This window comes from Eretmochelys imbricata, chromosome 2 (assembly GCF_965152235.1).
Source record: "Eretmochelys imbricata isolate rEreImb1 chromosome 2, rEreImb1.hap1, whole genome shotgun sequence".
NCBI classification, from domain to species: domain Eukaryota; kingdom Metazoa; phylum Chordata; order Testudines; family Cheloniidae; genus Eretmochelys; species Eretmochelys imbricata.
This window is the reverse complement of record NC_135573.1, coordinates 181,647,831-181,670,243: the sequence shown is the minus strand read 5'-3', so window position 1 is coordinate 181,670,243 and position 22,413 is coordinate 181,647,831. Positions and strand designations below refer to the sequence as shown.

The window sequence follows — 22,413 nt, the reverse complement described above, 5'->3', positions numbered from 1 at the left end:
GTGTAATATTTCTTTGACAGTTATCAGATGAGCTGCTGACTGTGGTTTGTAAAGGATCATGATGGGGAATGATTCTAAATGTATGCCTGGTAAAAAAGTATATTTGAATATAGCCAGCGCTCTTGATGCAGGTGCTATTTGAAGAGTGAAATCATCATAAACAGATACTGAGTCTGAGAGAGAAATAAACAGACACATTATGATTGTAGTCATCAAGACTAGCTTGACAAACAAGTTTACTGTTTTCTGTTTATGTCAGCACAACATGTTGCTTTATGAAAGACTTTTAACAGCACACTTTGAACAAAAAGGACCTGATCCTCTTTTCCCACTAGTGTAAATCAGGAATAACTCCACAGAAGTCAGCAAAATTTCCTTTGAAAAAGCAGTGTGAGCCAGAAGGTCATCTTTACCTCCTCACCAGCCATTCAGGATTTCTCAACATTCTGAAGTAGATTTGTTAAGTGTCATCTCATGCAGCTGTTTAAATGTTCACATGTGGTAAGGTTTTTCTCCCCTCATTGCAGAAAATTTCACCAAAGCCTCCTCTAAGTATTTTAATCTAATCAACAAAATACAAATATTACTCTCAGATTTTAGGGCCAGATTGTGCTACCCATACTCTGATTGGTAAGTACTATTCCTGGTAAGGATGGGACAGATGTGGCCCATCATTTGCATTTTGTTGTTTATACAGTATAAAAATATTTAGCTGGAACTACTCAGAAGAGCAAGTATGACTCTCAAGCCCAGTGAGAGTCATAAAATCAAGCCCTAAATTAATACTTCTATCCAGAGCTTCAGAGTTTGCACTTGCTACTGTGCTACCACAGTTTCTAGTTAAATAACTGTATTTTTCCATCATGAAAATATTTAGATGACGTAAAGATTAAATTTCAGAGTTCTCGTTGGATATGTTTATATTTTGTAAAATAAATATCATTTCATAATCAGTGTCTCTAAGACCTAAAACAGTCTCAGAATTTATTGTTATGGACTGGAATAGATTTTTAAATCTCTTTAATTTGAAGCATCTGGCTTATTACTTTTGATTAAACACACAGACAACTATAACAAAATAATGGTAAGGTTGAGACATAAAACCCATAAATCAAAGACATTCAGGGCCTTATTTTCAAAGTAGTGTCCTAAATTGCACTTAGCAAGTATGCAAGTACAGTAATTTGTATGCCTGTTTACACACTGTCACATTTTATCCACATAAATGCAGGGTAATGTTCATGCAGATTCTGTGGATGCAATTTAAGAGCCTCTTTCAAATTTGCCCTTCTAAACAAAGATTGCCTTGGACCTTCACTTTTCCTTGCTGTGCCTAGACAAGACAAATGAAATTACAGTACTTGGTCTGAATTCAACAAGATAATTATTCACATGCCCAACTGTAAGCATGTTTGTAGTCCTGTTGTCTTCAGTGGAAATACTGACACACATAAATTTAGGTACATGCTTAAATGCTTTCCTGAATCATGGCTTCTCAGAATGTCTAGCACAGTATGATGCTGCAGTCCCCAGGATGGTTCATTAAAAAGTGACAGTACAGGATGAAATTTTGTACCCAGGTTCTCATGTATTTGAGCTCTGAAAAGGATTATCCTGAAGTATTAGCTTTTGTGAAAAACAGCTGGAGAGCAGGAATCTTGAGGACAGATTCATGTGTCTGCTTGCCAACTGTCCAGATCCTCTATCGATTTACATATTGCACCTCCTTACTGGTGTATGTTACCTAAAAACACCGAAAGAGGCAGACTCTGAGGATACTTAAAAATCTGCGCTCAAGATTATTTAAATCTTTTAAAGATCTCCTTTTTTTTATAAAGAAGACCGATCTATAAAGATTTCAGTATTAGCTATATATTTAGATTTATGCTATTTATATGGGCTAAATTCTGAGCTGATGACATTTCAAATGGCAGAGATAAGGATCCATAAAAGCTTTACAGCAAGCAGCTCAACTGGAGCAGCCCTACGATTGCCATTATAATTGCCATCATAGCTGCTACAATAGGTGTTGAGCATATTTGAGATTTTTACCACTGATATACATAGGATAATTTTCAATGTATGTAAGATCAGTGGTTAATTTGTTCAGATTAGAAAGCATATTTAGAAGTACAGGAATCAGTCACATCACAATGCTGCATTATATGTCAGATGGAGTAGAAGGAAAGATTTGCTTAACCTGGAGAGCTCTTTGGAAAAATGTGCTTGCTGTCCAGGATAGTGTGCCATGTCTATAATGAGCTGGAACTTTTCAAAACAGTCAGTTTAATGAATGTGTATTCTTAGGTTGTATGGCATTTGACCCCATTTTAAAAGATGATAGCCACAGTTTTTAAACGTAGGTTTTCTAAAGTTAAGCTATCAAATTCATGTTTCAGTTCCTTTAAAAAAAGGCCTGATTTCAAAGGTACTGAGGACCTGTAGCCTCCTTGACTTGATACTTGAAAATTATTGAAGGCTGAATTTATCCCTGGTGTAACTCCATTGAAGTCAGCAGAAGGATGAATTTAGCTCTGATTGCATTAGTTCAGTCTAGAAGCATTTTGAGGGGTGAGTTTGAACAGGATGGATTTTGTTTGAGTTAACCAGGTGTCTCAAATTAGGATTAGAACAAATCAAGCACTAAATGTTGAGACCTGGGGTGACTCAGGTAAATGACAGCTCCATGAAGAAAGACTTAACCTTTTTAAAAGCCCACTTGCACATTTCCCATTGATGCAGTACCATGAGACTAAATCCTTTTGCCACCTGCCTCCAGGCCATCTCCACTCCTTCCCTGGTCTACTTCATCTAGTAGAGGTTGACATTAGCCCCATCAAGAGCAGCAGGATGCCACTTCTAGTACTGGGCTCGGTACCAGACAGGAGCCATCTGCTCTGGTGAACTTCCCCATGGAAGAATTGGAGGAGGCTCCACCTGAGCCAGCCTTGGCTTCCTCTTCCTCATTGTCCCATGAGGCAGTGGTGTCAGAAGGTTCCTAACCTCTGCTGGACATATATAGGGCCCATCAGGACCTTTGGAAGAGGATGGCCTCCACTTTAGCTATTCAGGTGAAGGGTGTTCAAGCGAGATCTGACAGAACTGGTTGATATCTTGGCTTCTGTGGGGCCTTGTCAAGTAGCACTCGACATTAACAAGGCTATTCTGGAGTCAACTAAAATGCTGTGGCAAACTCCATCTTTCATCCCATCCACAGCAAAAAGAACTGAACAGAGACAATATGTTCACTCCTAGGGGTTTGAACATTTTTACACCCACCCTTGTCTGAGTGGTAGTCTCAATTGTTAATGAGAGCTCCATTATCTACCCCAAAATCAAAGGATGTAAAGTAGCTCGATCTCTTTGGCAGGAAACTTTATTTAACAGCTGGGCTACAGCTCAAGAAAACAGCAAGCATTGCTGGGACTGCTATGATTTTAACCTCTGGGCTAATGTTTTGCAATGTATGGACAAATTGCCAGAGGAGGCAAGACTGGAGTTCTTCCCCTACGGTTGATGAGGGAAAGTTAGTAGCCAGGATCTTGCTTCAGGATGCTGGGATGCTGCAGACTCTGTGGCTAGAGACATGGCATTGGCCATTACGATGCACAGATGTTCCTGGCTCCAGTCATCGGGTCTTTTTCATGAGGTCCAATAAACTATCCAAGATCTTCTTTTTGACGGGTGGTCGCAGGTCTCAGAACAGACCAATGACAAGTTGCATCTCCTGAAAGACTGTAGGTATACACTCAGATCTTTGGGCATTTATATCCTTGCCCCAAAGAAGAAACAGTTATGTCCCCCAGCAGTCTCATTGGTATACTTCATTTATGCCCCGTCACCAGGACCAAGCTAGAAAGAAGAGTAAAAATTAAAGGAGGAGACCACCCCCTTCTGCTTCTTCAGTTGCTGCCAGTTTGCCCAAACAGCCTGGTAACTCCGAGCAGCCATTTTGACGTGTTTGTAATGGACAGCTTACCCGTGTCCAGTTTGTCAGATTCTCCTACTCTGGTGTCTCTTACAGGCGGTCTCACTTCCTCAGTGCTTGGACCCTCAATCACCACAGACCAGTGGACTCTAAGCACTGTGGAATTGGGATAAACCCTTCAGTTTATTTCTGCTCCCCCATTGCCATCCCCCTTCCCAGTCCCTTTTCAGGGATCACTCTTACAAGGAAGTTCTCTTTTGGGAGGTTTATTCTCTCCTCCAGTTGGAAGCTGTAGAAGAAGTGCCTCTACTTTGCAGAGGGAAGGGGTCTTATTTTCACTATGTTCAGATCCCAACAGCAAAAGGATGCCTCAGCCTATACTAAGCCTTTGACAGCTCAACAGACACCTAGAGAAAATAAAGTTTTGATTGGTCATCTGGCTTCAAATATCCCTTCCCTGGATCCTGGTGACTGGTATGCTGCCCTTGACATATAGGACATATATTTCCACATGACAATATATTAAAGCCACAGGAAATTCCTCAGATTTCTCATCAAACAATTTCACTACAAATTTACAGTGCTGCCATTTGGTCTGTCCTCAGCACCATGTGTGTTCACAAAGGGCATGGCAGTGGTGCCAGCGTTCCTGAGGAGATCAAAAGTTCACGTTTTTCCCTACTGGGATAGCTGGTTGGTGAGAGGCCATTCCAAGGTGCTGACCAGTGTGGCCATTATTCAGTCCACCTTCAGAATGCTAGGATTGCTCATCAACAAGGAAAAATCAATTCTATCATGTGTACAAAGGATAGACTTCATAGGAGCGCTCTTGGACTCTATGGAAGCTAAGACCTTCCTCTGTCAGGCCAGGTTCTAGACAATTCTGGCTATTTCTTTAGACCTGAAAGTTCAACAGTAAGGAATTTCCCCAGGCTTCTGGGTCACATGACTGAAGGGGATTGGGTGGCTATGCCTTTCATACTATCGCACAGCAGCATGAGGCAGCAGAGGACACATGCACCACCCCAGCAGTATCTCTCAGGGAAAAATCTCTGACAACAGTGCACTGGATGTGCACACACCTGAAGTGGAATTGACATGTAACAATCTTGAGGAACAGTAGTTATGGAACAGGCTAGTAACCATTCCATATTTCACTTTTATGCGGTGATTCAGGCGAAACCTCATAAATTGTCTGCCTTGAGAAAATGAAGCAGATGACAGGTTGTAGATACAGAATCTCCACCTTTCCCCATCAATGTTGTTAGCAGAGATGGGCCTGAGTTAAGACCCAGTCTTAGAACTTTGGGATGTTTGGAATCTAATCCAAATGTTGTGGAATGACTGAATCTCTACATTCAATAGAAAAAATAATATTTACATGAGTAACCTTTGTTATCTGAGGATTAATAGGGGCATTCTGAAAATTGTTTGCAAAGCACTGGAGACAGAAAAATGAGAATGTGGGGCACAAAGAAACTGAAAACATGATCGGCCAATCCAAAGCTCACTGATGTCTCTGGAAAAAACTTCCATTGATGTCAGCAGGATTTGGATCAGGCCCTCTATGAGAGAGCAACAGGGTGGACAATAGAAGATCCATTGTACATGACAGAGAGGATGAGAGGAAAGGAGATGCTTTTCAAAGAAAGAATAGGAAATTAAAAAGAAAGAAAATGTTATGGGTTAGGGATAGAAGAGGCCAGGCATGGATAGAGAGAAAAGAGGACAAAGAAATAGAAGAAGGTAAAAAAAAAAAAAAAAAAAAAAAAAAAGGGAAGAAAAGACTTTTAGGTTAGTAAATGATTTTGAGTTTAGTTTATTGCATTTCCTTGGCAGACATCCCATATATCTGTATGTTTGTGGAAAGGGATGGATTGGCTATGAACACTTTTTTGCTAATATTTATTGAAACTGTTACTAAATTACAGTAGAAGAGTACCCATCCGATGCTCTGGGTGAATATGACAATTTAAATATACACTAATAAAAATGCTAGCTTCTGGGTTCTGTAGATACATTATTAGAGAAAAAACACCGACTCACCTAGAAGTCACCAGAATGCCCACCGAACTTTGTAGCCAAAGAGGGTTTAGTGATTGCCAGGGGCGCAGTTTGTTTCCTGAATTGACCCTTTGTAAAAGATTTTTGAACAATGGCAATTGTGCATGGACCCTAACATAAACTTGATGGGCAGAAGAAGGAAGTGGCTGCCTACTAGCATTATACCATATCTGTTTATGTAAAATGATTAATTTAGGAGTTGATATTCAAAGATACAAACTGGAGTGAGGCATCCAACTTAGGCCCCATTGAATCTTTGAAAATCTTAACTTTAAGTTTTAGGAAATTGTAACATTCATTTGGCTTAACCAGAAGTTTTAGGCTTGATGCAGTAATAACTGGGTGAAATTCTGAGGCCTGTGTTATGCAGGAGGTCAAGCTAGATTATCACAACCGTCCTTTCTGGCTTTAATATCTGAGTTTCACCTACCTTCCTAGAATCCTGACGCTGGTTCCTGTGTGTAAATGTGTGATTATGGTGGACAGGCACTGGTTAAGTTTAGAATAGGTCTGGAAAACTGCTTTACAGGATACCACAAAATGCCAAGGCCGCCTCTGTATCTTGTCAACATTGGCCATTGTACATGTACACAAAGAGAGAATAACTAAATCCTTAGGAAATGTTTGCTGGAAAAAGGATATTGTGCAGGTGCTGTAGCTTATTTTCCAAAAGAGCTTCTTTCAGAAGTCATGTTTTTTCCCAGATTCCCACATTATGAGCTAATATCTTAAATATTTCTTTTTTAAAAGCCATTTTTGAGATTGCACAAAGGCACCTGAAGCTACTAAAATCTATTCCACTCTGCAAGGGCTGAGCATGCTACCTCTGAAAAATAAGATATTTGAATGGAAATATTAACTGTCTCTCAAAGGATTATTAGCCTGCCTGACTGAGAATGAGGGAGCATGTTCCCACATGCTCATTGTTGGAGTGGATTATTGAAATTGTGAATAGGTTTTCCACTTCATTTTGTAGGGAATCATCAGTGCCATTAAAAAAGCCAAACTGAGCATTGTCGCTACAGCTTTGTGATGACATCATCAGAGAATTGACAGCAGTGATATTGGGAATGATGCTTCCAGAGCATGAGAACTTCAGTGAGTATTACTGTGAATGATACAGAAACATTTCCAAAGTGCAATTTAGGTTTTCAACAATTATTTCCTTTAACTATTGGGAATACAAGATTGCAATTTGAAAATGTACTGTAGCACTGCAGTACTCCTGCCCAAGGCTTTCATGTCTAGGCAACAGGATTCCCATTGCTATACAGTCAGTGGATGCTTTCCTGCTATATCATCGAAGTCCGAGGGGGACACTGAAAAGCTGTTTCATATGTTCTTCTCTACAGCAGCAATTGTTTCTGACACAGTTAGTAACACTGAAGCCCTATCACCTGAGGCAGTGATCTTGTCAGACCTCATAAACAGAGTAGGGCTACTACTTGGGTGGGAGATAACTTAAAACTTGAGGTGCTTTCAGGAATTGATACTGAGTCAGGGTTGAAATAATGCCCCAGCATACCCACAAGATGTGAGGTGATAGTATGGTGCTGGTGTTGCCTTCTTTCCAAGGAGATTTAAATTCTAAGGTCCTGACTCTCTGTGGTTGTTAAAAATTTTCTGGTATCTTGGAAGGCAGGGAGGATTCTGACCCTATTTCAGTGATTACATAATTGTAATTACAAGTGATTACAGTGTCTGTATATGTAAAATGCATTCTTATAGTTACAGTTGGGCTAAGGTATTCGCTTGCTGTTCTAGATCAAGGTTATACGTCTCATTGGTGCTCTTAAGCAGTTATTACACTTCTCCCCAAAGATGGTTCTATTTTGTGTGCAATGTGATATATAATTTTTACATGGATCTGAGATGTCTGTAAAGTACTTTGGAATCCCTTTTGCAGAATCATGCTTTATGACTAGAAGATAATCCTGCTTTGGTCAATCTTAAAGCAGTAGTTTCAAAGATGTGGGACAGAACCAAATGACAGCCTGGATGCTGTGTGCATGAACAGACCTCCCACATGTGCCATGGAGTCTCCTCTTTTTTTTCCTTTTTTTTCCTTTTTTTAAATGAACAAAACAAGAAGTAAATCTCTAAGTGTTAGGATAGTGGAAAAAAACCTATTGCAGTATGACCTGAGTGCAGTTGATCCAGAGAGGTCTGCCTGAGTTTGCAGAAAGCCAGAAACTATAGCTCTGAAGTATGAACAGCTCCATTCATTTCACTGGTGCTAACTGAGATGCCAGTGATGATACTTTAGATGTCAGTGTTGTTAACTATTTCACTGCTCGTCAAAGCATGTAAGGAGAGAGAGAGGAAATATATTATGAAGATCTAAACCAGCATTTCTGAAAGTAGGAGGATTGGAGGATAGCTGAAAGACTGGCTCGGAGCGTGCAAAAGATATATAAATTCAGATGTGTAAGCCGTTAACAACATATGGTGAGGTTGCACTGGGTGCATGCATGACTCACTTCAGTTTCCTCACATAGGGCTCAACTTTCAAAAGTTTGGGAAACTCTACCATAGAGAGAGAGAGAGAGAGAGAAAAAAAAAGGAAATTTTAAATAGCAGACCAAAGTAAAGGATTAGTGTCTGCATTAATGTTCTGGCTAGCCTTATGCTAAGTCCCAAGCTGCACATGAGCAATAATAGGGAGCTGTGCTATCCTGTGAAAGCACATTTACTTTTCTCATGCACAAGTTAATTGCAGCTCAGGCTGCCTTACATAAGAAGGTGAACATGTCCAGCAACAAGAACCATATATTGCTTAGCCTACTACTTTTTAAAAATAAGCATGGTCAAAAGTTTCTTGTCATCAGTTGCGTCGAATAATCTTTCAACTTGATTTATAGCTTGTATTTAGTAAAACAGCAAATAAAAGTGATTACTTGAGGCTGTGTAATCAAATTCGCAAAGCAAATTTAAACAGGTAAGTGCTCCCATTCAGGTCAAATCTTTGCAGAATCAAGTCCATAATGACTTAGTGTGAGCACTTAGATTAGAACCCAAGATGCTATTTCTGTTTCTCTGCTCTAACAGTTGTACGCATAGCCTCAGTAAACAGAAGCATAAGTTGTGTTTATTGTGGACTGAGTTTGTTATAGAATTGAACCATTGCTGTAAATACAACAAGCCTGATTTTTTTTCATGCCTTTATTTTTGCAGTCACCAGCCACTTGTGCCAGAACTAATTTATGCATTTGCCTGGCAATTTCTTGCAAGTGCAAAATTGTGGACACAGGCCCCAATCCAGCAAAGCACTTAGCACATGCATAACTAAACAGAGGTGTAATCTTATTGGACTCACAAGGGCATGGGGTGGGAAATCTCTAAACAGCCTTCAGTATTCCTAGAGTAACTTTGTTTTGTTTTTCCCAGAAAAGCATTGATTGTAGGCCTCATGAGAAACTCAAGTTGGGCCAGCTGCTCCACTCGTCCTCCTTAGCACTATGACATGCACTCCAAATGAGGGATAGGTAGTGGCATAATGAAAGATGAGTCTGAACCGATGCACAAGTGCCTTAAAATAACGGCTCTAACATCTCTGGATTGTTATAGCCAAAATCTTAGCTTTTGGATAACAAGATGTGAATTATGTGTTGCTTGGTCCACAGACTCAATTTTTTTTCTGGCGGGGTAACAGGCATCTGAGTGTGGACTGAAAATCAATCTGGAATTACTGCTCATTGTTTTCTGATTCCCTTTGTAAAAAGGACATTGTAGCTGAGCTGCCTGATGCCTACAATGTAATACAATAAACTAAACAAACAAAAAAACAAAACATCTTAAATTGCATTTGATTTCCAGAATTTTGCTGAAGCCATTATTGACTTAAAATAAACTGTCACATCCAGTGTTTCATTAGTTTTTGCAGGTTCACAAATACTTGCAATGTTAGCATTCAAGTTAGTGGATTCCAGCATGGCAGGGCTGATCTATAAAATAGAATTTTCAACATAACGGCAAACTTAAAAACACAGAATATTGACACCAAAAGCAATGTATGGTGCCAGCAATTATCTGTATTGCCTGTTCTGTGTGTTTAAGAGCTTTTTGTCCTACCAGTTAGCTTCTCTTTGGGGTTGATCCTGAACTGAAGCTATGATCTTGTGGGCATTGTGTCATGTTATGTGTTTATTGTCACATAAGGGATTGTGATACAACAAGGATTGTGATGGCAACTTATTTATTTATTTAACTTATCTATAACTATGTATTTATTTATTTATTACTAGAGGGGCGGACACTGTGTTGCATCTGTAGCCTGAGCTCATTATGTACACTATGGGATCCTTGCATCTTTTCGTTCTCCCATATAAGCACCCTATGTGCCACTCTTGCATCCCCTTGTATTTCAGAGATTCCCTGCAACTCCCACATTCTCTCCCTCATGCCAGGGGCTTTCTGTATCCCCATTCTTCCCTCCCTCCATACCGGGGTCCCCCATTATCCCCCCTGTGCAAATGGCTCTGTATGCCTCCGATACCTCCTTCCCTTCCATACCCCCTATTATGCCCTTCCCCCACATCAGGGGTTATATGTGTCCCCTATCTCCCTTCAGACAAATTTCAAGAGCTATATGTATCCTCCATTCTCCCGCTCCCTATGCCAGGGGTTCCGTATGCCCCACGCTGTGTATGTGGAAAGCTAAGTTTGAAGTCCTAAACGTGAGTATTTGCACCAGAAATCTGATTCTAGAAGTCACACCTTGCAACCACAGAACAGAAACACTAACAGATAACCAATCAAAACTGTAGCTAACTCAGCTCAAATTTCAAGTATTGAATACTCAAAACATGCAGCTGGCTCACAAACAATCTATAGACCAGGAGTTTATTCTCAGAAATTATTCTGCAAATAATTTCAAGTAGTGAAAAAGCAGCTCACAGACAATTCATAAATTAAAAGTATCTGATATATTCCGTGCAGTGAATTATCTTGAATACATTGTGTGTCAGTCTCCAGCTCTGAAACTCTCTGGATGTCTTCCACCTAGACTCTTGGTCCTCAAAGATGAGGATTTAAGATCCTTTTCCCAACAGCTTCTCCTTGACTTCCAGGTTATTACTAAACTTTCCGTTGTGGATTCATTCATTTTAAAAGGCCTTTTCCAGCAGGCTTTCCTCCGATATCTGCCCCTGGAATTCTGGGAGAGGCAACCCCCTTGAGCCCTGTTTTGAATGTCAGCAACGTGACTGCTGTAAGATGTAACTTTATCTCTTGCAGCTAGTAAATATTTATTTCCTGTTATGGGATTTTTCCTCATGGCTTTCTCTTTTTTTCATTTCTAAAATGGTGAAGGAGCCTCATGACTCCCTGAACGGAGGTGTTTCTAAAGTGCTGACCCTCCCCAGCTTCCCCAAAAGAAATAGGAAGTGGACTGTAATTCTTACGACATTTGTTTCAGTGTTCCCATGCCCTTTCAGATTTATGTACTTGACGTCTGCTTGCTTGATTTTACAATATGTGCAGTGTTTGGTTATCAACTATAACAAAAGAAATCCTTGTTGGCTATTTTTACTGTAAACAGAATAGATTTAAGAAACTACTAACATACCTGCAGTAATGTCTGCTGCCTGACTTTTGCCACAGGAAAGAGTCTTCGAGGAGACTACTTTTGGCAGGCACTCCCAAATTTGGAGTTAGGATCATGGTGAGAGAGATCCCTGGGGGTCTGCTCTCCTCCTGTAGAAAAGTAGAATGTGCTTTCCTGTAAAAACATCCACAGGCATCTCCCAGCACAAAAGATCTGTCCCCTCACTTTGCTTTCGTCTCTCCCTCAGAAAAAGTCTGTGCTGCACGTCTGCTCTCCTCCTCCTGTGAGGCCTCCTGTTTGCTTCTGCCATCCTATTAGAGAATTCAGTCACTCCCTTGAATTCTTTCTGTTCTAAGACAGACCCTTTCCTTCACGAGATAATGTCTGTCTCATTTTAAGCTGAATTTAAGAAAAAAAAATGACGTGAAAAATCAAATAACTTTGATTTTGTGTTTCCAGCATTCCAGGTCTGACGAAAAGAAAAAGAGACAAATTTTATAATATTTTTTAACTTTAACTGAAAAGGTAGAAGGCTACTGAGACAGAAACAGTATTTAGACCAGGTTGCTTAGGGTATGTCTACACTACGAAATTAGGTCGATTTTATAGAAGTCGATTTTTAGAAATCAATTTTATACAGTCAATTGTGTACGTCCCCACTAAGCGCATTGAGATGGCGGAGTGCATCCTCAGTACTGTGGCTAGCATCAACTTACGGAGCGGTGCACTGTGGGTAGCTATCCCACAGTTCCCGCAATCTCGGCTGCCTATTGGAATTCTGGGTTAAGCTCCCAATGCCTGATGGGGCAAAAGCATTGTTGAGGGTGGTTTTTGGTACATGTCGTCAGTCGCCCCTCTCTCTCTCCCTCCGTGAAAACAATGACAGACAATCGTTTTGTGCTTTTTTTCCTGGGTTACCCGTGCAGATGCCATACCACAGCAAGAATGGAGCCCGCTCAGCTCACAGCTGCTGTTGTAAGCATTGTAAACACCTCGCGCGTTATCCTGTAGTATGTGCAGAACTGGGCTAAGAGACGCCAGCACAAGGATGATTGTGAGGAGGACATGGACACAGACGCTCCTGAAAGCACGGGCTGTGGCAGTTGGGACATCATGGCAGCAGTGGGGCTGGTTGATACAGTGGAACGCCAATTCTGGGCCCAGCAAACAAGCACAGACTGGTGGGACCGCATAGTGTTTCAGGTATGGGAAGATTCACAGTGGCTGCGAAACTTTCGCATGCGTAAGGCCACTTTCATGGAACTTTGTGAGTTGCTTTCCCCCTCCCTGAAGCACAGGAATACCAAGATGAGAGCCGCCCTGACAGTTGAGAAGCGAGTGGCGATAGCCCTGTGGAAGCTTGCAACACCTGACTGCTACAGGTCAGTCGGGAATCAATTTGGAAAGGGCAAGTCTACTGTGGGGACTGCTGTGATCCAAGTAGCCAATGCAATCACTGATATTCTGCTGTCAAGGGTAGTGACTCTGGGAATTGTGCAGGATATACTGGATGGCTTTGCTGCAATGGCGTTCCCTAATTGTGGTGGGGCGATAGACGGAACACATATCCCTTTCTTGGCACCGGACCACCTTGCCAACCAGTACATAAACCACAAGGGGTAGTTCTCAATGGTGCTGCAAGCAGTCGTGGATCACAAGGGACGTTTCACCGACATCAACGTGGGATGGCCGGGAAAGGTGCATGATGCTCGCATCTTTAGGAACTCCAGGCTGTTCGAGCAGTTGCAAGAAGGGACTTACTCCCCAGACCAGAAAATTACCGTTGGGTATGTTGACATGCTAATAGTTATCCTTGGGGACGCAGCCTACCCCTTGTTCCCATGGCTCATGAAGCCGTACACAGGCAGCCTGGACAGTAGTAAGGAGCAGTTCAACTATAGGCTGAGCAAGTGCAGAATGGTGGTAGAATGTGAATTTGAACGTTTAAAAGTGCGCTGATACTGTTTGCTGACTAGGTTAGACCTCAACGCAACCAACATTCCCATTGTTATTGCTGCTTGCTGTGTGCTCCATAATATCTGTGAAAGTAAGGGGGAAGACGTTTATGGCAGGGTGGGAGGTTGAGGCAAATCACCTGGCTGCCGATTTTGAGCAGCCAGACACCAGGGCGATTAGAAGAGCACAGCTGGATGCATTGCACATCAGAGAGGCTTTGAAAACCAGTTTCATGACTGGCCAGGCTACGGTGTGACAGTTGTGTGTGTTTCTCCTTGATGCAAACCCGCCCCCTTTGTTGATTTTGTTTTCAAACCATGCATTCTTTCTTTATTAATTAAAAAAAAAAAGTGAGATAACTGACAAGGTAGCCCGCGTGGGGTGGGTTGGGGGAGGAGGGAAGGACAAGGCCACATTGCTTATTGTAGCCACACTACAAATCAAAACTGTTTGAATAACAGGGCCATCCTCTGGGCCATCCTCTGGAGTGGAGTGGCTGGGTGCCCGGAGCCTCTCCCACCCTGCGTCTTGGGCGTCTGGGTGAGGAAGATATGGAACTTGGGGAGGAGTGCAGGCGGTTATACAATGGATGCAGTGGGGGTCTGTGATCTTGTTGGCTTTCCTGCAGCTCCAACAGATGCTTCATCATGTCCATTTGCTCCCCCATTAGCCTCAGCATCGCCACCTGCCTCTGCTCTTTGCGCTCACTTAATGATTTCCTGGCCTCTGCCACTGAATGCCTCCACACATTAAGCTGTGCCCTATCAGTGCGGAAGGGTTGCATGAGCTCGGAAAACATGTCATCACGAGTGTGGTTTTTTTGCCTTCTAATCTGCGATAACCTCAGGGTCGGAGATGATAGGGGGAGCATAGAAACATTTGCACCTGGGGGGAGATAAAAAGGTAAAATTTAAGATGATACATTTCTGAGAACAAAAGGGAGAGACTTTCACAGTGAATCAAGGAATTCACAGCAGACAGCACATGTGCTTTAGATACAAGGTTGCATTTTGCCTTTTATATTGAGCTCCTGCCAGTATGGTGACACATCACACATGGCTGGGCAACAGAATTCAGTTTCCAGGCAGCCATGGTAAGCCTTTTGGTATGCGGGTTGTCTTCTTTCGCCTTCGTAACATGTGGGAATGGTTTCAAACTACAGCACCATCCTTTCCCAGAGCAAGCAATGCTGGTTGGGTTTCACATTTGAAAGGAGGGGCTGCAATTTTCGGGTTGATCTACAGCACACACCTCCCCCCACCCCACCGCATGGCTATTCTCTGGGATGATACCTTCACCCCTCCCCCCACCGTGTGGTTATTCTCCGGGATGATCCCTTTTAGCCAAGTACAAACAACCCAGCGTGAACGGGGTCCTTTTACGGTTCCCTTACAAAACTTCCCCTATTTCAACCAGGTGACCATGAATGATATCACTCTCCTGAGGCTAACACAGAAAGATAAAGTCCAAATGTTGCTTGAATGTGACCAAAACCCAGGAGCATTTGCTGCCATACTTTGTGCTGCAATGATTCCAGTCTACTTGCTACTGGCTTGGCGTGGTAAAGTCCTACCGTGGAGGACAAAATAAGGCAGCCCTCCCCAGAAACCTTCCGCAAAGGCTTTCAGAGTACCTCCAGGAGAGCTTCATGGAGATGTCCCTGGAGCATTCCCGCTCCATCCCCAGACATGTTAACAGACTTTTCCAGTAGCTGTACTGGCCGTGAATGCATCCCAATTCTTCAGGGCAAATCAAACATTAAACACTATTGCTTTAAAACCTTGTACTGTAGTTACAAATGTGCACTCACCAGAGGTGCTTTCTCCAGCTTCAGGGTCCGGGATCCTGCATTGGGAGAGTATTGGCTCCAGGGTGATGAAAAGGTCCTGGCTGCCGGGGAGAATGGATTCACCGCTTGCCTACTGTGCATTCTCCTCCTCCACAAAACCCTCCTCCCTGTTGCGTGAGACTCCTCCCTTCCATGTGTCCACAGACAGTGGTGGGGTAGTGGTAGGGTCCCCTGCCGAGAATGCCATGCAGCTGATCATAGAAGCGGCATGTATGGGGCTCTGACCCGGAGCGACCATTTGTCTCCTTTGTCTTTTGGTAGGCTTGCTTCAGCTCCTTAAGTTTCACGCGGCACTGCTGTGTGTCCCTGTTGTAGCCTCTCTCCACCAGGCCCTGTGCGATTTTGGCAAATATATTTGCATTTCTTCTTTTTGATTGGAGTTTGGCCTGCACAGATTCTTCTCCCCATACAGCAGTCAGATCCAGTGTCTCCCGTTCGGTCCATGCTGGAGCTCGTTTGCGATTCTGGGGGGACTGCATGGTCACCTGTGCTGCTGAGCTCGCCACGCTGACCAAACAGGAAATGAAATTCAGAATTTCCCGGGGCTTCTACTGTGTACCTGGCTAGTGCATCGGAGTTGAAAGTGCTGTCCAGAGCAGTCACAATGGAGCACCCTGGGATAGCTCCCAGAGGCCAATACCTTCGAATTGCGTCTGCACTACCCCAAATTTGACCCAGCAAGGTCGATTTTAGCACTAACCCCCTCGCCAGGAAGGAGTACAGAAGTCGATTTTAAGAGCCCTTTAGGTCGACGGAAGAGGGTTGGTTGTGTAGACGCATTCATTTTAAAATTGACCTAATGTGGCTAAATTCGACCTAACCCCATAGTGTAGACCAGGGCTTAGTGTCTAGATGCTATGGTGATGGGTGCATGAAATATATCTAAGTTGGAAGGATCATACTAAACACTCTGGGCAGGAATCTCAACTCACTGATTTTGTTCCTCCATCAAGTTAAGTGGAATTTATTCCAGATTTATATCAGTATAAGTGAGATCAGACTCAGGCTCTCTGGCATGTGATGGTTAGTAGGCCAAAAAGGATGAAAGTTAACCCCGTTTGTGTGCTTATTTTCTCTACTTGATTTTGTTGTAAAATTAAATTTGGCAACTTGTTAGTCCATAAAAAGACAGAGAAAATAATATTAAAAATATTTAATAATTTATCAGGGCCAAACTAAATACTAACATACTTTGTATGTATTTTCAATACATCTGTCCTAAATAACAACAGAGCTTTGCCTGATAGCGCCTTCAGGGACCCTCTGGTGTCATGGGAAACAAGAGTTTAATAACATTTTATGAAACATTTTGTTTTTTTAAATAATAAAAGGGAAATTATATTCAAATAACTATATTTTAAATATAGAAAGCCATGCAATTCAAATCTGCCCCAAATTTATGCCAGTCTGTGGGGGTTTTATTTGTTTTTGTTTTTACTCCTAAGCAGTGTGAGTTAAGGCAGAGCATCATTATTTACCTCAATGATCTGGGTCTCCCCACTACCACCTTTGGTCATAATGTGATTTTTAAAATATATTTAATATGTAAGTGCATAGTGTTGATTAAGTACTTGAGAGGTCCTCATGGGAGCAGAATTTTAGGGCTGCCAAAAGTTGGTTGTGCTGCAAGGGTCATAAAAATGCAATTTATTTATGAATAAAAGGGATCAGATTATTCAAAGGAGAAAGGGACAATCAATAGTGAAGTTTAAATCCCCTTCCAGAATCTGCAAAACCTGTGCTAAGTGAAACGTTTGCAACCTGAATGTATATTTAGCCAAGTATTTAGTTAAGTGTACACCACAGTAAAGGAACTTGCACACACCTGTGTGTGTACAGTTTCTCTGCTTCTCATACCTCCATGATTTGAAATGCTTAATTATAATTCTTTTTCTCCCTCTTCCTATTCTACTGATCTCACAGGAGTGGAATGTATGAATGAAGAAAGGCTGCCAATATCTTAAATTTCATTCATTAAAACTTTAAAGAAAAAGGTCTTATTAAATTATAAACATTTTTAATCTTCTCTGGAATGAAACTCCAAGCTATTCTAGAGACAATTTATACTTGAGTGTTTTGAGTTTATGTAAATAGCTTTTCATTCTATATCTCGATCTATTTGAGAATTATTTAGAATGACTTAAATTTACTTGGAATGTCTCTCCAGCAAATCAGGTTATTGACATCATCCATATTAGAATTAGAAAGAAAGAGACTTGTTCCTTTCTTTTCCAAGGGGCAGATCCTTCAACGTTCCACACGCTTCCTGCAAGGAGGTGAGTATTGTCAACTTCTATTGACTTCAGTGGGCCCAACAGGCTGAACTGTGGGTCCCTTTGTAATTAATGGAACTTTTGACATTGCCTCCAGTGGGCCCAGGAATTAGCCTGTAGATAATAAATAGGTAGCTAAATCTTCTCTTATCTGAATTTTAAGGTGCATGTTACTATGGTATATAAGGACATGATCCAAGGCCACTGAAGTTAATAGAAGGGAAATCATGTCTCAGCAATCTACTAGAATTCTTTAAGGTGGATCCAGTGGATATAATGTACTTATATTTTCAGAAAGCCTCTGACAAGGTCCCTCACCTCTTAAGCAAAGTAAGCTGTAATGGGAGAAGAGGAAAGGTCCTCTCATGGATCAGTACCTGGTTAAAAGATAGGAAACAAAGGGTAGGAGTAAATGGTCAATTTTCAGAATGGAGAGAGGTAAATAGTGGTGTCCCCTCGGGTCTGTACTGGGACCAGTACTGTTCAACATATTCATACATGATCTGGGAAAAGGGATAAACAGGTGGAAAAATTTGCCGATGATACAAAATTACTCAAGACAGTTAAGACCAAAGTAGACTACAAAGAGTTACAAAGAGATCTCACAAAACTGGATGACTGGGCAACAAAATGGCAGATGAAATTCAATGTTGAAAAATACAAAGTAATGCGTATTGGAAAACGTAATCCCAACTATCCATATAAAATGATGGGGACTAAATTAGCGGTTACCACTGAAGAAAGAGATCTGGGAGTCTTCGTGGATAGTTCTCTGAAAACATCCACTCAATGTGCAGCAGCAGTCAAAAAAGCTAAGAGGATGTTGGGAATCATTAGGAAAGCACTAGAAAATAAGACAGAAAATATCATATTACCTCTATATAAATCTATGGTTCGCCCACATCTTGAATGCTGCATTTGAATGCTGCATTTGGTCATCCCATCTCAAAAAATATATTTTGGAATCGGTAAAGGTACAAAACAGGGCAACAAAAATGATTAGGGGTATGGAACAGCTTCACTGTGAGGAAAAATTAATAAGACTGTGACTTTTCAGCTTGGAAAGGAGACAACTAATGGGGAATATGATAGAGGTCTACAAAATGTTGACTGATGTGGAGAAAGTAAATAAGAAAATATTATTTACTCATAACATAAGAACTAGGGGGGGGTCACCAAATGAAATTAATAGGCTGCAGGTTTAAAACAAACAAAAGGAAGCATTTCTTCACAGAATGCACAGTCAACCTGTGGTACTCTTTATCAGAGGATGTTGTGAAGGCCAAGACTACAACAGGGTTCAAAAAAGAACTAGATAAGTTCACGGTGAATAGGTCCATCAATGGCTATTAGCCAGGATGGGCAGGGATGGTGTCCCTAGCTTCTGGTTCCAGAAGATGTGAATGGGCGACAGGGGATGGATAACTTGATGATTATCTGTTTTGTTCATTCCCTCTGAAGCTCCTGGCATTGGCCACTCTCAGAAGACAGAATACTGGGTTAGATGGATCTTTGATCAGACCCAGTGTGGCTGTTCTTACGAAAATTTTACATGGAACAGTTTTCAACTGGAAAATGCAGTTTAGTTGAAATAAATATGTTTCACAGAAAATTGTCAACATAAATTGTTTTGAATGTCATTTCATTTCAATAATGTTGAAATAGTTCATTTTGACATTATTGTTTATAGATTCATAGATATTTAGGTCAGAAGGGACCATTATGATCATCTTGTCTGACCTCCTGCACAATGCAGGCCACAGAATTTCACCCACCACTCCTACAAAAAACCACCTCACACCTATATCTGTGCTATTGAAGTCCTCAAATCGTAGTTTAAAGACTTTAAGGAGCAGAGAATCCTCCAGGAAGTGACCCTTGCCCCATGCTACAGAGGAAGGTGAAAAACCTCCAGGGCCTCTTCCAATCTGCCCTGGAGGAAAATTCCTTCCCGACCCCAAATATGGCGATCAGCTAAACCCTGAGCATATGGGCAAGATTCATCAGCCAGATACTACAGAAAATTCTTTCCTGGGTAGCTCGGATCTCACCCCATCTAATAGCCCATGAGAGGACATTGGGCCTATTTACCATGAATATTTAATTACCAAAACCATGTTATCCCATCATACCATCTCCTCCATAAACTTATCGAGTTTAATCTTAAAGCCAGATAGATCTTTTGCCCCCACTGCTTCCCTCGGAAGGCTATTCCAAAACTTCATTCCTCTGATGGTTAAAAACCTTCATCTAATTTCTAGTCTAAATTTTCTAGTGGCCAGTTTATATCCATTTGTTCTTGTGTCCACATTGGTACTGAGCTTAAATAATTTCTCTCCCTCTCCGGTATTGATCCCTCTGATATATTTATAGAGAGCAATCATATCTCCCCTCAGCCTTCTTTTAGTTAGGCTAAACAAGCCAAACTCCCTGAGTCTCCTTTCATAAGACAAGTTTTCCATTCCTTGGATCATCCTAGTAGCCCTTCTCTGTACCTGTTCCAGTTTGAATTCATCCTTCTTAAACATGGGAGACCAGAACTGCACACAGTATTCCAGGTGAGGTCTCACCAGTGCCTTGTATAACGGTACTAAAACCTCCTTATCCCTACTGGAAATACCTCTCCTGATGCATCCCAAGACTGCATTAGCTTTTTTCACAGCCATATCACATTGGCGGCTCATAGTCATCCTATGATCAACCAATACTCCAAGGTCCTTTTCCTCCTCCGTTACTTCTAATTGATGCGTCCCGAGCTTATAACTGAAATTCTTGTTATTAATCCCTAAATGCATGACCTTACACTTCTCACTATTAAATTTCATCCTATTACTATTACTCCAGTTTACAAGGTCATCCAGATCCTTCTGTAGGGTATCCCTATCCTTCTCTAAATTGACAATACCTCCCAGCTTTGTATCATCTGCAAACTTTATTAGCACACTCCCACTTTTTGTGCCAAGGTCAGTAATAAAAAGATTAAATAAGATTGGTCCCAAAACTGATCCTTGAGGAACTCCACTGGTAACCTCTCTCCAACCTGACAGTTCACCTTTCAGTAGGACCCGTTGTAGTCTCCCCTTTAACCAATTCCTTATCCACCTTTCAATTTTCCTATTGATCCCCATCTTATCCAATTTAACTAATAATTCCCCATGTGGCACGGTATCAAATGCCTTACTAAAATCTAGGTAAATTAGATCCACTGCATTTCCTTTGTCTAAAAAATCTGTTACTTTCTCAAAAGAGGAGATCAGGTTGGTTTGGCACGATCTACCTTTTGTAAAACTATGTTGTATTTTGTCCCATTTACCATGACTTCAATGTCCTTAACTACCTTCTCCTTCAAAATTTTTTCCAAGACTTTGCATACTACAGATGTCAAACTAACAGGCCTATAATTACCCGGATCACATTTTTTCCCTTTCTTAAAAATAGGAACTATGTTAGCAATTCTCCAATCATACGGTACAACCCCTGAGTTTACAGATTCATTAAAAATTCTTGCTAATGGGCTTGCAATTTCCTGTGCCAATTCCTTTAATATTCTTGGATGAAGATTATCTGGGCCCCCCCCGATTTAGTCCCATTAAGCTGCTTGAGTTTCGCTTCTACCTCAAATATGGTAATGTCTACCTCCATATCCTCATTCCCATTTGTCATGCTACCATTATCCCTAAGATCCTCTTTAGTCTTATTAAAGACTGAGGCAAAGTATTTATTTAGATATTGGGCCATGCCTAGATTATCCTTGACCTCCACTCCATCCCCATTGTTTAGTGGTCCCACTTCTTCATTCTTTGTTTTCTTCTTATTTATATGACTATAGAACCTTTTACTATTGGTTTTAATTCCCTTTGCAAGGTCCAACTCTACTTGACTTTTAGCCTGTCTCACTTTATCCCTACATGTTCTGACCTCAATAAGGTAGCTTTCCTTGCTGATCCCTCCCTTCTTCCACTCCCTATATGCTTTCTGCTTTTTCTTAATCACCTCTCTGAGATGCTTGCTCATCCAGCTTGATCTACAACTCCTGCCTATGAATTTTTTCCCCTTACTTGGGATGCAGACTTCCAATAGCTTCTGCAGCTTTGATTTAAAATAATCCCAGGCCTCCTCTACCTTTAGATCCATAAATTCTTCAGTCCAGTTCACTTCCCTAACTAATTTCCTTAATTTTTGAATGTCAGCCCTTTTGAAGTCAAAAACCCTAGCTGCAGATTTATTTTTATTAATCCTTCCATTCAGTTTGAACTGAATTAGCTCATGATCACTTGAGCCAAGATTATCCCCTATGACCATGTCTTCTATGAGGTCCTCACTACTCACCAAAACCAAATCTAAAATGGCATCCCCTCTAGTCGGTTCATCAACTACTTGATGAAGGAATCCATCAGCTATCGCATCTAGGAAAATCTGAGCCCTATTATTATTACTAGCACTCGTCCTCCAGTCTATATCTGGGAAGTTAAAGTCTCCCATGATCACACAGTTTCCATTAGTATTTACTTTATTAAAAACATTAAAAAGGGCTCTATCTCATATCCAAATTAGATCCCGGCGGTCTATAGCACACCCCAAGCACTGTCCCAGGGGTGGCTCTAATAGTTTTCTTCCCCAATTTAATTTTTGCCCAGACTGACTCAGTCATATCCATTTCATTGCTTCTTATTTCTTTACATTCTATCTCATCATTGATATACAGTGCTACTCCAGCACCTTTACCTTTATTTCGGTCTTTCCTAAACAGCACATACCCTTCAATACCTGTAGTCCAGTCATGACTACTGTTCCACCA

General features: G+C 41.3%; 1 protein-coding gene across 13 annotated transcripts in view; it reads left to right on the top strand.

Annotated features, from left to right (window-relative positions):
• BBS9 (Bardet-Biedl syndrome 9) overlaps positions 1–22,413 on the top strand; it is a 432,422-nt gene that overhangs the window by 295,715 nt on the left and 114,294 nt on the right. Inside the window, exon 24 of one of the 13 annotated variants that reach the window (XM_077811044.1) lies at positions 12,464–12,864. The exons of the other annotated variants lie outside the window; for them this stretch is intronic. Within the exon in view, the coding sequence (XP_077667170.1) occupies positions 12,464–12,516 (53 nt within the window). The 3' untranslated portion in view covers positions 12,517–12,864. Of the gene's footprint in view, positions 1–12,463; positions 12,865–22,413 lie in introns of those variants that run through there. 13 annotated transcript variants of the gene reach the window in all.